This window comes from Mugil cephalus, chromosome 5, assembly GCF_022458985.1.
Source record: "Mugil cephalus isolate CIBA_MC_2020 chromosome 5, CIBA_Mcephalus_1.1, whole genome shotgun sequence".
Taxonomy (NCBI): Eukaryota; Metazoa; Chordata; class Actinopteri; order Mugiliformes; family Mugilidae; genus Mugil; species Mugil cephalus.
Genome location: NC_061774.1, coordinates 20,178,095 through 20,190,756, shown reverse-complemented (window position 1 = coordinate 20,190,756; position 12,662 = coordinate 20,178,095). Strand labels below are relative to the sequence as shown.

Sequence of the window (12,662 nt, the reverse complement as noted above, 5' to 3'; positions counted from 1 at the left end):
CGTTTTCAAATCATAACCGAAGCAAAGTACTAATACCACTGCGTGAAACTACTCTGTTACAATACAAGTACATCTCCTGCAGTGAAAGTTTCAATGGAGTAAAAGCATATATCCACAAAAAGAAATACTTAAAATCTTAACAGTAAAAGTAGCATACTACGCTATACACAGAACTATAACAGAATATATACTAGAGACAATGGCAGATTATGCTTTAGGCGATACAAAATTAAGATAATAAACAGTGCATAAATAACAGTAGTTGCCTAATACTTGCTAATCTAGTGCAGTATTTGGTGCATAATCCTGTGCAAACAGATTCATTTAAGTGTGCGTGTGCAGAACAGTCCAGTGGTGCGGTGGTGATGGTGCAACAGTCTTTACTCAGAGAGAGAATAAAGAGTTTTTTTGTTGTTACGACCAATAATTGTACGACCAATTACAAACTTTTTCATCAATACATGTTTTTGTATAAGGGTTAGACACCTCCGTACATTTATTTTTAATTTATTTTTTTTACTTTCATGTTTTTGTGTGATGCAATGTAATTAAAACTAAAAATTACGTCAGTGTCAGTTTCAGCAAGACAACACATGCAGAGAGCTTTCATGTAGACAACATGTGTTGTTTCACAATTGCTTTCCTGTTTGACTCAGGTCCAACCAGTTTTTACAAGCACGGCTGCATTTTAAATTGCCTAACTGCACCTTCATGCCCTTACTAACTCCTCAGGGTATTGCAGTCCTGGCCTATTTGTTCAGAAAGTTTCTGCTGATTGGGCAGAGGAACAGTTTGAAATGGTTCAGTTATACAAATAATTAAGTATAATTGCAGTAGATGGTTGGCTCAGAGTAGGCCTAATAGTTCAAACTTTATTCTAGATTTAGTTATTAGTGGGTCAGGGTTAACTTCATTGAAAGCAAGACATTGTTGAAATGTGCAGGTTTACCTGTAGCAGCAGTATGAATGTAAACCTGTTAAAATTTATGGTAAATTGAAGCAGAAATCTGAAAACAACAGGCAATAATACGTATGAAAAGTGTTATATAAATAAAGTTTGATTTGATTTAATATTTATTTAAACTCTTAATCCTCACAAGAATAAAGGCAGTGTAATAAAATCTGCTACCGTATAGTTTCAAACACAAGCTGTAGTTGTTTTTGGCAAATTTTAAGATGTGACAGTGGAATAGAGTTTTGCAATAAGTGTGATCAGTGATGGGAATAACAGCGTTAAAATAAACGGCGTTACTTTTTTCAGTAACGGGGTAATCTAACTGATTGCTGTTTCCATCTTCATAACGCTGTTTCCGTTACCGAAAATTAAATGGGGTGCGTCGCTGGTTGGACCGTGCCCACCTGGGTTTTTCTCTCTGACTCATATCTGCCTGTTACATTCTGACTCGATGCCCTAACAGACTGTACCAGCCCAAAGACAAGTTTTGATCTTCTCCCATAAAGACTGAAGGGCACAGATTGTTGTTCCTTTTCTTTTCAGTCAAACAAATCAAATGTGGTACACGGTCATTAATGGAAGCGCATAGGTGAATGGCAACTGTGAGACTGTGTTTATATCCAGCTTGTATAGCGATCTCCCACACTTTAACGATCATGAAAAGGGGGGATTTGGCAGCAGATATCGGGCTCTGTGCAGGGCACCGTGATTTATAAATGTTAAAAGTACTGTGCAAGTGCGTGTCTATACAATTCTACTCTATGCAACTGGCTTGTGAAACCTGCTAAGAAAAAAAATCTAATTATTAGACATATTTAAACTTAAAAAAAAAAGAAAAAAGAAGAGTAACGCAATAGTTACTTTCCCTGGTAACTGGTTACTTTTATAGTGGAGTAATTCAGTTACTAACTCTTACTTTTTGTGAGAAGTAACTATAACTAATTACTTTTTAAAAGGAACGTGCCCAACACTGAGTATGACATATGAACTGAAGTGGACCGAAAATGAAGAAATCCCCTGAAGGAGATAATAATGAACATAAAGCCTCCAGTCACAGGCGTCAGATTTCTATCATGTTTGAAAGCACAAAGCCTCATGGTTCACGTGGGAACCATTTCAGGATACCAATACCACCCTGCCTCCGTATAACAGCAGCAGCAACAGAAGTGGTTCCTTATTTTATAAGTAAGAACGTTCACACAGCAAAACTAGCAAACTCTCGCTGAATTGCTGTTTTCACCCAAATCCGGTGAACAAAATTCTTTTCATACCTGCTTCTACTATGTCAAAAACCGTTTATTGTCCCTGGCTCCCAACATGCCGCAGGAAGGGTTTCTACCTATGATTTAACGCAGTGTCTTCCAAGGGTTAAAAACTGTACATCCAGATCCGTGTATGAGTTTAACTGCGTTTAGTTGTTATTGGTGCCACATAAATGAAAGCAGCCTGATCATAAAATTGAATGTTCCATTGTAAAAAAAAAAAATCCTGTCATGAAAAAAAAAGAATTGCTTAACAGAGGTTCCTCTTTCATAATCAATTGTTCTCAGTATATTCAACCTTCCCACTCCCTGTGTGTGTGTGTGTGTTTTTTTTTTATTACCCTGCCTTACCTTGGAATACAGTGAGACAATTTATAGGAAACTGAAACTGAAAGTGCTTAGATCACTGCGCAAAAAATGGGTGGAGAGAAAAGAAGCAGAAAAAGAATTGCAGGCAAAGGAACCCTCTTCACTCTGGATTTCATCAGAGCAGACACGTTATGGTGAGTGGCTGCGTGTATGTCTTTATCTTGTTTAGTTTTAAAATACTCTTCAGGTGCCGTTAGGACGACGGCAGACAGCAGAAGTAGATCAGATTTAGGCAGAGCCAGGAGTCATGTCACCTCAAACATAGTGAGTGTAGCTAATGTTTCTCTAGTGTGTGGCTGTGGTTTAGCTTCTTCACTGTAGTTGATTGAATAGCGGATCTTTAGATCTTTCAATGAATTTGAACACGTGCAGTTTTCGCAGTTAGGTTTCGATACAGCCTGAATATGCATATATTCACGTGTTTAGCCTGGACCATATCAATCATATCAACTCACTAATTCAAAACCTGTCCAGTCTTGTGGATCATGTGTATGAGAAAGAGACTAGATCACTATGAAATGACCATATGGGAACCAATAAAGGTTTAACTTTATTTAGCTTAACTGTGTATGATAGTTATAGATGTGTCTTCCAGATGTAGGTAAATTGCATGAACTGTAAATACATCTTTTCACCTTATGAGCTTCCCTAATTTGTTCTCAGTGACCCAGTCCAACACCATGATGGTGTCCGTCAAGAAAACATCTCCCACGTCTGTGTTTGATGAAACTGAGACACGAGGAGATGTGGCTGGTGTTTTAAAACGATAATCAGAAGGGAACTTATCGTATTGCTCACCATATTGAGCAACTGTGGCTCAAATTTCTAATGTTCCTCCAACTGGACAACATGTCTGCCACATTCATGGGTGTTTTAGGGGAAAAACACAAGACAGCTAACTGGCCGGTGCTGGCACGTGCTTACGAATTGTTTTCAGCCACAGCGTATCGGAGCCCCATTAAAAGATAGTAGTCTTCTAGCTGCTGGCACGTGTTCATTAGTTTTCTTTGCTAGCAGTTGTAACTTTCCCGGATGAAGCTGTAACTATCTAGCTAGAAAACTACATGTGTGTTTATAAAAACAGCAAGCTAGCCAAAGTGAAAGTGATCAAAGCAATTGTTAGATTTGGTTTCATTTCAATGTTATTAACGTAATCATGTTTATGTTAATGGTGCTGAGTGGGTTCATGGACTTAAAAGCAGGCTAATTCCAATCCTAATTATATTTTATACCATAATGTTAAGCCAGATAAACAGGCATTTGTTAGCTTCAGACTTTGTAAACTGTTCACTGCCTCCACTCTCGAATCAAAGGTCTGACGTTTCTGTTTTATGAGGCACACGTACTGTGTTGAAACTTATATAAAGGATCAAAAGATCAGCTGCATAACTAGATTCTAGATATTTCCATCTTGTTATACGACAACGGGCCAACACTGACGAGTGGAGGGGAGTTTCTTTGACTTCCAAAGACATTCAAAGTCAAGACAGAGGCATACAAAGTAGGGACAAAGCCGTGCAAATAGATATTTAGGCTACATGCAAAGAAAGAACAGCTTAATTTTCATGCTACATACTGTACATTATACACAGGTATTCTCTTTCTGAATATACTCTGCACTTATAGTCTGGAAAATGTGAAAAGAGATGAGAAACTGTAGGAACACAACTCATTTTACGGCTTTCTGTATTTCTATAATAGACATAATAATAGAAATAGAATAGCTCCACACATTTGAGTTATTAAGTGTTAGTATTCTTCTAGTATTATTGACAATAATCAGTGCAGGAATCGATAAGCAAATATTAAAGTCAGCGATGCAACAAGCTAGTTTCACCCTGCAGAGTGTAATTTGGATTAAAGAAGTTAAATGTTGATGTTATAAAAATCCAAGTAGTGATCTTTTGGTGCCATTTCGTGTAGAAACTCCATGTCCAACATTATGTTTACAGTAAATTTGCGCGATCAGTCTCCAAACACTGAGTGATGTGATCGATCGCGTCCCTTGTGCTCCCTGACTCCGGTTTTTCTGTTTTCTCTCTTTCTCTCAGATGCAATGCCACCGAGATCAGGACGCTCTCATCCCTCGGCCTCGGGGGAGTTTGCCCAGGGGATGTGCTGCAGCGCTCGTTGCCATAACAGTGGGAGGCATGATGCTTTTGTCTCCTGAAAGGTTATTTGGCTGGGTTGCCATAGCAATGCTTACCCTGACCCTTGGCCCTCTGCTGCACGGGCTCTTTCTGCTGCTGGAGGAGTGGCTGCACCACTCCAACACAAGGTGAGAGAGTAGGTGTGGCTGCGTTCGCGTGTGTCCGACAACCGGTTTTGTAACAGAAACAGCCACTTTACAGCTATCTTATCTATAGGCCACAAAAAAAAGCTTTGCTCACAAACCCACAGCCATGACCTGACTCTGCAGTGTCCTACAGTTCAACGTTTTTAAAATTTGTTTTGTTTTTTTCCCCATTTATTTCGAGCAAGTGAGTAAAACGTTTTACAACACAAGTGACCTACATATAGCAGGATTTAATAGTGAAGTTGCTTTCAACAGACGACATGCAGATGCAGGTTCAATATTTAAGTTCATTCATTTATGCTCGAAGAGGGGTGGGTGGAAGAAAACTTATTTAATCCCACCCCCATTATTCATCATAACTGTCCCTCTGTCCTTTTAAATTCAAGACCGGGACACTGAACAAATAATAATCTCATTCCACCGTATTTACATTATATAACCAAAATATATGTGAGAAAGAAGAAAGAATGAAGAACATGTACATCGGCTGAGAGTTAACCTATGTTATAATAATAATTACATACCAGCAATGGTTGTTTAAATCCTTATTCTTGCATATTTGTACATGCACATGTTGGTAAACCATTAGTTCAAATAACAACTGAATTGAGTATTAGAGTTCTATGTCTAACTAGCGACTCTTTTAACTATTTTTTTGCCCACATGGGATAAATAAAGTTTTCTGAACTGAACTGAAAAAACTATAATACCACAAATGGTTCAATACCATACAGTGTGCAACTTTTCCATTTTGACTCTCACTTCTCCCGTCAGTCATTGTCAGAAGCACCAGGTGTTTTTTTTTACAGTGAAACACCTTAAAACCCCACCACGCACTAGGTGTTGAGCTCCACTGAGCAGATGGGCACAGACAGATGAATATTTGCACAGAAGAAGACGTTTGCCACCACATCATTTCCATATTAATATACAGATGCTCTAACATTGTGTTTTCGGCGATAATTACTCTCGACGACAGTAACACATTACATTACATCCACTTCCCCGTTTTTATCAGGTATCGAGGCCGAACGGTGCTGAGCCACATGCTGCCAGCCTGTGGGCTTGGGTGGAAGACCCTGCTGACTGCGAGCCTGGCCTGCCTCCTGCTGTACCTGGCTGGACACCCTCTGCCACACAAAGGCCAGTGCTGGGAACTCCTTCTCCTGGTCCCTGTTCTATACACGCTGTTCAAAAGCCTGGGAGTCCTGGTGAGGTCTAGACGCGACACACAAACACCCCTTCTCTTTCATGTGCTGGGGTTACACAAAAACATGTCCTTTGACCATTGTAAGACAGATGATTTATTTATTTGGTCGTCTATTTGTAAAGGTACAGAAAAACGTTCACATCGTCTTCGGTATATTGCAAACGTATATACATGTGCAGGTAATTTCCCTTCACAGATATCGATTTTTGTCGTTAACATAGGAACTAGGAAAAATGAATTGGATAAGATAAGATAAGATAAGATAAGATAAGATAAGATAAGATGTGTTATTGTACCTTCATCCAGTAGTACTACAATACTACAGTAATACAGTACATGAGATAAAAGTATAGGCATAAAGAAATCTAGCACTTCTTTAGCTTCTTTCTGATCTACAGTATTTTGGGTGTTATGAATGTAATCAAAAATACGTGGACCTAGACACTTACTTACATATCAATGTAAGCAATCAATCTCACGACATCGGACAAGCCACTTTCAAGCTACAGTTGACATTTGTACGATATGTATCGGCTACAATGTGCGTTCATTATACTACACAATGCAATACAATTCCAGAAATATACTGTACATAGTGAATACACTAGCGAAAACTAACGCATTCTCATATAATAGTCCTACATTAAATCTTAGCATCGCGGATGTCGTGGTTGGTATTCAGCTTTTGTCTCCAATAACAAAGAGAGCTGGGGGCTCGTCCAAACAACAGAAAGTGTTTAATTCAATCCTGTTTAACAGCCCCACAAATAAAAAGAACATCCTCCACAGTGATCATACTAACACGAACATCATAACAGTCACCAAGGAGGATTTAGTGCAAGTCTGTTATGTTATGATGTAGTTACTGGAAGTGTACCTAATGTTTTGGCGAGTGAGTGTATATATTCATGTTAATCAATATATTCTTCTGTGTTATTATATTACACATGGGGCCAGTATCTGTAACCGTATCTAACACCTCTGCATGATAAAGTTATTTATCATTCCTCAGTATTACAAGCTCCCCACTCATAAATCTACTCAATGCTCGACACTGTCCTCTAGTCACGGCCTTCTCCGTCATCTCCACCGGTGTCACAAAGAGCTACTAATCAGCCTTGTCACTAGACCTGCCTCACTAAAGACGAGTTTCAATATGAATCCAAGTATAAACACACAGGTTAATCCAGTCTGCCACTGCTTCACGTCACTCCACAAAGCTAGCGCATGCTAACTTCTCTGAGACAGCGAATACATCAAGCCGCCTGGTGTGAGCGGTTAAACCAGCGAAATGAAAGTCTAAAGTTCTGCACAGCTGCACAGGGTAGCGAGGATCTGCTGTTTTTTCTTTAGGGTCCAGATAAATTTAGATCCCTTTTCTTTACCAGAGAGTTCGCCGTCTGAGAGCTCACCGTGTGACTACACTTCAGAAAGACCAGTCCCTGCGTAACACTTTGCTGAAGCATCACTTGATTATAATTGACATGGCATTGCTGGAAGTAAAAATAGGTTCAAAATGTGTCTCCATCAGCAAGAATGACCATCGCACTCACAGTGTTCTCGAAGAACGGATGTATAAACTCTAACAAAGCTCCCTCAAGCTCCTTTTTAGAAACTGGGAGCATTATAGATTGGCATCCATCTAAAACGTCTGCCCGTTGGTTTTCCCCACTGAATTCAGTCTAAAAATACACCTGTCAGTCTATTCTGTCTTAAAAATTTTCTTTGTCCTGCTTTGGAAATCAGCCACTCGGGGATGTGGAGGTAAATTCTGTCTGTTTCTGTGGTCTGTGTGAAGGGTCCATCACAGGTGGAGGTGTCAGACATCTGCGAGGGGAGGAAGATGGTCGTGGCCCACGGCCTGGCCTGGTCCTTCTACGTGGGCTACCTCCAACTGGTGCTGCCATGTCAGTAACATCGAGACAAACACACTCACATCTGCTTTCCCTCCTTTTTTTTTTTATTATTACACGCAACATAATCACTTTAAATTGGATTTAGTATTCTGTTCTAGTGATACTAGAGATATGACTGAATGTATTTTCGTGTGTGCCCGTCCAGGTTTGGAGGAATCCATCGCAAAATTTCGCGCCACACACCAATGCAGCAACACCTCCTGGGGCCACGGCTCCAGGAAGCTCCTCATCCTCGTCCCCCTCAACGCCAACATCTCGCACAAGCTGGTGGACGAGGACAGCAACATCCGTTTCTATGACAACCTCCCAAACAACGAGATAGACAGAGCGGGAGTCCGGGGGCGGGTCTATAAACACAGTGTCTACAGTGTACTGGACGAGGATGGGAAGGTAGGCGAGGATGCGACAGGTAGATTATGATGCAGGTGCATTATGCAAAATGATACTACACAGGGTGCAATTTTCAGCAGGCGGTCGGTGATATGTAACAGTTTGCATTTGGAAGTGCTTCTGCGTGAAAAACATACTCAGCCAGTGTTAAACAAAGTAATAAGAGGACGTGCAGGTTGAGCGCCGTAAGCTACTCGTGCAGCGATTCAACCCAGACTTCTGGATGCCAGCGTGAGCTGAGAGACTCTGTGTGCTGATATTTTCCCCTTTGATCCGATTTGTAAAGACTGTACAGCTCCAATGCGACGGAGGGAGGGAGAGAGAGCAAAGTGACAGAATCAAGGAGCTGTTTCTGTATAAAAAAAAAAAAAAATCAGCTCTGCAGTGGAAGGTAGTGGAAAGTGGTTTCAAGTAAGAACAAAAATAGTCAAAAACGCTCATAGTTTAGTGTTGCAGACGTAACACAGAATAAATGCCTTCTTTATTTCAGCTTTTTGGAGCTACTTCTACAACACTGAACATTGTTAAACTAATATTATAATCTATTGACAGATTTAAAGGTAGATTGTCTGTATGTCAGAAGGTGATGATGGACAAGGTGACGTCTTCAAAATGATTCAACAAACAGCTCAAATGATACAAAGTTTACCATCATATAAAGTTCAGAAAAGCAGCAGCACGTCACACCGAAGGAAATGAAGCTGCATTATAAATACGGTTCATTTACACTGTGGTGTCTGGTAACACAATGTTGTTAGTAGGTTGTCTTTAGGTCCTACGGGTTGAGGGGATCGGCCTCTGTGGATCATCCCACAGATACAGTTTGTAATCTAGTGAATTTGAAGGCTAAGTTAACACATTGTGCTGTTCTTCGTGTTTTTTTTAGACCATATTCGTGTGTGTGTCATTGATATGGAGTAGGGCTGCCTGGTCTGGTTTGGGTGGGTGGTACATGTCTGATTAACATCCACATGAATGAATGCTCGATGATGGTGAATGATATTCACTTCTCCCGTCAGTGGTTTTAATGTTGTGGCTGATCGGTGTATATTTATTTATAAAACTACCCAATGAACTTAATCTAGTTATAATTTACTCTACTTTGACCAGCTAAGCTATTACAATGCTTGCTTATGTGTCAGTATATTTGTGGTAATACTCCAATGAGATATATATAAATATACTGTATTAACTTTGGCTTTCCTTACTGAGACACCTGGTATTGCTTTGGCATGTCTGAGCATGAATGGTTGTGTCTCTTTGTGTTAGCGCTGTGATGAGGGTGTATCCCACCTCTACTCAAGTCCTGAAGTAAAATACTAAAGCCTGTAGTTGTAGTACAGCCCTTCCAGCGGGGCTGTTTCTCTTCAGTAGCGTAACATTAGTGCCACCTCCTGGCCAAACCCGAGAATTACACCAACTGAGACCTGATTGGTTGAAGCACAGTAACAGCACCATCTAACTGTGAAACATGACAAACAAACACGTCTGAGGCTGGAGCTTTTAAAGGATTATCTGTCCAGGAAATGTATATCCCTCTGGGTGTCTGCTTTGTCCTCCCTGTAATTCTGTGGGTGTGGGTGGGTGTGTGTGTGTCTAAACAGGCCCATGAGTGTGTGGCGGAGTACGCAACACCTCTGCTGACGCTCTACAGGATGTCCCAGGAGAGCAGCGCTGGTTTCGGGGAGACTGAGCGCAGAGAGCAGGTCCTGCTCTTCTTCAGGACGCTGCAGGACATCCTGGAGCACTCTCTGGAGTGTCGCAACCGCTACAAACTCATCCTGCTCAATGGTACGACGCGCAAATATGTGTGTGTGAGAGAACTTGACACAGGCTGCTTTTAGTGGGATTTTAGCTTTTAGTTTATCCACTCCCCCCACAGGGGTTCACAATTAGGATTTGTGTATTAATAGATGCTTTTTTAGATGCGATTTATGTTTTTAAGAGGGTTTTGTTGGTAACGCTGTCTGCCCCGCGTAAAAGCCGACGTGAGGTATGAAGGTCAGAGCGTCCCTGATGTTTGGAACGTTAGGAACATTTCTGGCCTTTGGTTCAGTTAACTCTTTATCTGTAATTACTCTAAACTTTTGAAAAGAACAATTAGAAGCAATAAAACATACCTCATGTTTCCTTCTTCTTCGTTCTTCTTCTTCTTCAAGATGAGCACGAGAACGACCCTCACTACCTGTCCAAGGCCATCCTCAGACACTTGGACCAGCAGCAGAAAGAGGAGTTCTGTCTCACCCCACCTCCTCACCAAGAGGTGGCGCGCCCGTTCCCCAACGCTCCGAACGGCCTGCCGACCCCGGTGCACGTCAACGGCGACTGGCACCGCCCGGAGCCAATGAGCAGGGAGCCCACGCTCATGTTCAGCCTGGAGCCACCGCTGCCTCTGAGGGAGCCTGTGGAGGACACGCACAGTTTCCGCTGAGAATCATAAGCTCGGACACAGAGAGAGACACAACAATACGTACTCTGCCTGACCAACGATCACTGGGTTCCTCTAATGTTTTACTATTCTTTTGCAGACTGACAGATTAGGGATAGAAAACTATTAGTAATCTCTTGACACTTTTAGATTTTTTTTTAAAAAACTTTTTAGAGACTTTTATAGATGTCAAAATATGCTGGTGTGTGAGGTTATTTGACAAATGCGCACATTTCCTTAGAAGAAGAGAACCAACCTGTGACAAGAGACACCAAGTTTGGTCACTGACGGCACAATTAGCACAGAGTAGAATACATTACTGTCAAACTGATCAATACTAATGGCAATTTCACTGCCTGGCTACTATATTCAGAGAACGTCCTGGCCCTAAACTGGAGGGAAGAGTAGATTAGTGCAGTTGAAGACGCTGGATAAACTGTGCACCTTTCTCCTTTGGGGAACAGGACGTAATTAATTAACCTTCTGGAGCAGAGCAAAGGTTGCGCGACATCCTCTTATTGCTACCTTTTTTCATACGGCAGCCTGATCTCTGCGGTGTCTTTTTAATTCAATTTTTTTTTTTTTAAAACACTCAGTGATCTTTTTTAAAGCTACAGCAGTGAATTAATGTGACAATGCATGCAAAAGCAGGCACAAACTCTTCTTGAATAATAAAGAAAACGATCATTTCACTTCATGTAAATGGTTAAAAAAAAATATGCAAAAATAAAAATAATGTTTAGCAAAAATGGCAAGAGTGAGTATCTGGGAGAGGATAACTACGCAAGCACGGGCGGCAGGACGGCTGAAATGAACACAGCGCGTTTGACAAAGAAGAAAGAGAAGGAAGAGAGAGATGTGTTTTATGGCTGTCCAAACAAAAGGAGCTGTCACAAGACACCTGGCGCGGAGCTTGTTTATCTGAATCTCACATGAACGCTCACCTCCTGACTGCGCCGCTGCTGAAACTGCTCGGAGAGGTTGCATCAGATGTGTTTACAGCCCGTACGTCCCTTCTCTTCACAAGGAGGAGGTGAAAGAAGGGACAGAAAGAATCAGATTCACAACACACTGCGCCAGCAATACAGCCTGAATCCGGTGCAAATTCACTTGCAGCCAAAGAGGGATAATGTAAATGAAACGTGCTATAAAAACTATAAAAACAAGTGGCTCCTTACATATAAAGGCACATAATTAATTAATGATACATCGGGACTTTATTTATTTTGTCTAATTCATGCACTATTTTTCTTTTAATCCTCGTCAAATGTAACGAGGCCGCTCCCCGTGTGGAGGTGGCAGGAGTCACGTAGTAACGTTATGGCTGCTCGGTGTTATGTTAAAATAAATGTTGTGACATTTTTTTTCCAATCGCCGGCTCTTGCTTCACGTTAAACAGATGAGACGCGAGAGCAGCAGGAAGGTTATAGTAATACAGACGTTTTAAAGTTCACCTGCTTTGCCCCAGACCGCAGCAGCCGAGATAAACCGCACATCGATGGCGCGCAGGTCAATAGACAAAGTCGCCTTTAAAACCTGCGACAAAAAAAGTACACAAAAAACACCTCTGTGTATGTGTGTTTCTGTCTCCTGGATCAGCACTTAAAGTACACAGCTGATAATTTGAATTGGACGGTCGGGTTTTTGAGGAACAAAAAGCACAACGAGATTTCTTTTTGTCACTTTCAAGTTGTTGGAAATGAAAACCTGTGTGGTTTTTCTGCTGCTGAACAGGAACAAGCCCGATACAGCTCAAATCAATTTAATTCGAACATTTTCTAACGCGGCATTTAATGCTGAAAACCATAAAGATGTCCAATCAACAGTAAACAAGTG

General features: G+C 41.1%; 1 protein-coding gene across 1 annotated transcript; it reads left to right on the top strand.

Moving 5' to 3' along the window:
• Positions 1-1,826: 1,826 nt before the first annotated feature.
• Positions 1,827-11,751, top strand: sting1 (stimulator of interferon response cGAMP interactor 1). The gene is made up of 7 exons (XM_047585295.1): positions 1,827-2,720; positions 4,638-4,864; positions 5,901-6,093; positions 7,891-7,999; positions 8,154-8,398; positions 10,003-10,189; positions 10,558-11,751. The coding sequence occupies exons 1-7, from the start codon at positions 2,718-2,720 to the stop codon at positions 10,827-10,829; spliced, it is 1,236 nt and encodes a 411-aa protein (XP_047441251.1). The 5' UTR covers positions 1,827-2,717; the 3' UTR covers positions 10,830-11,751.
• Positions 11,752-12,662: the final 911 nt, after the last annotated feature.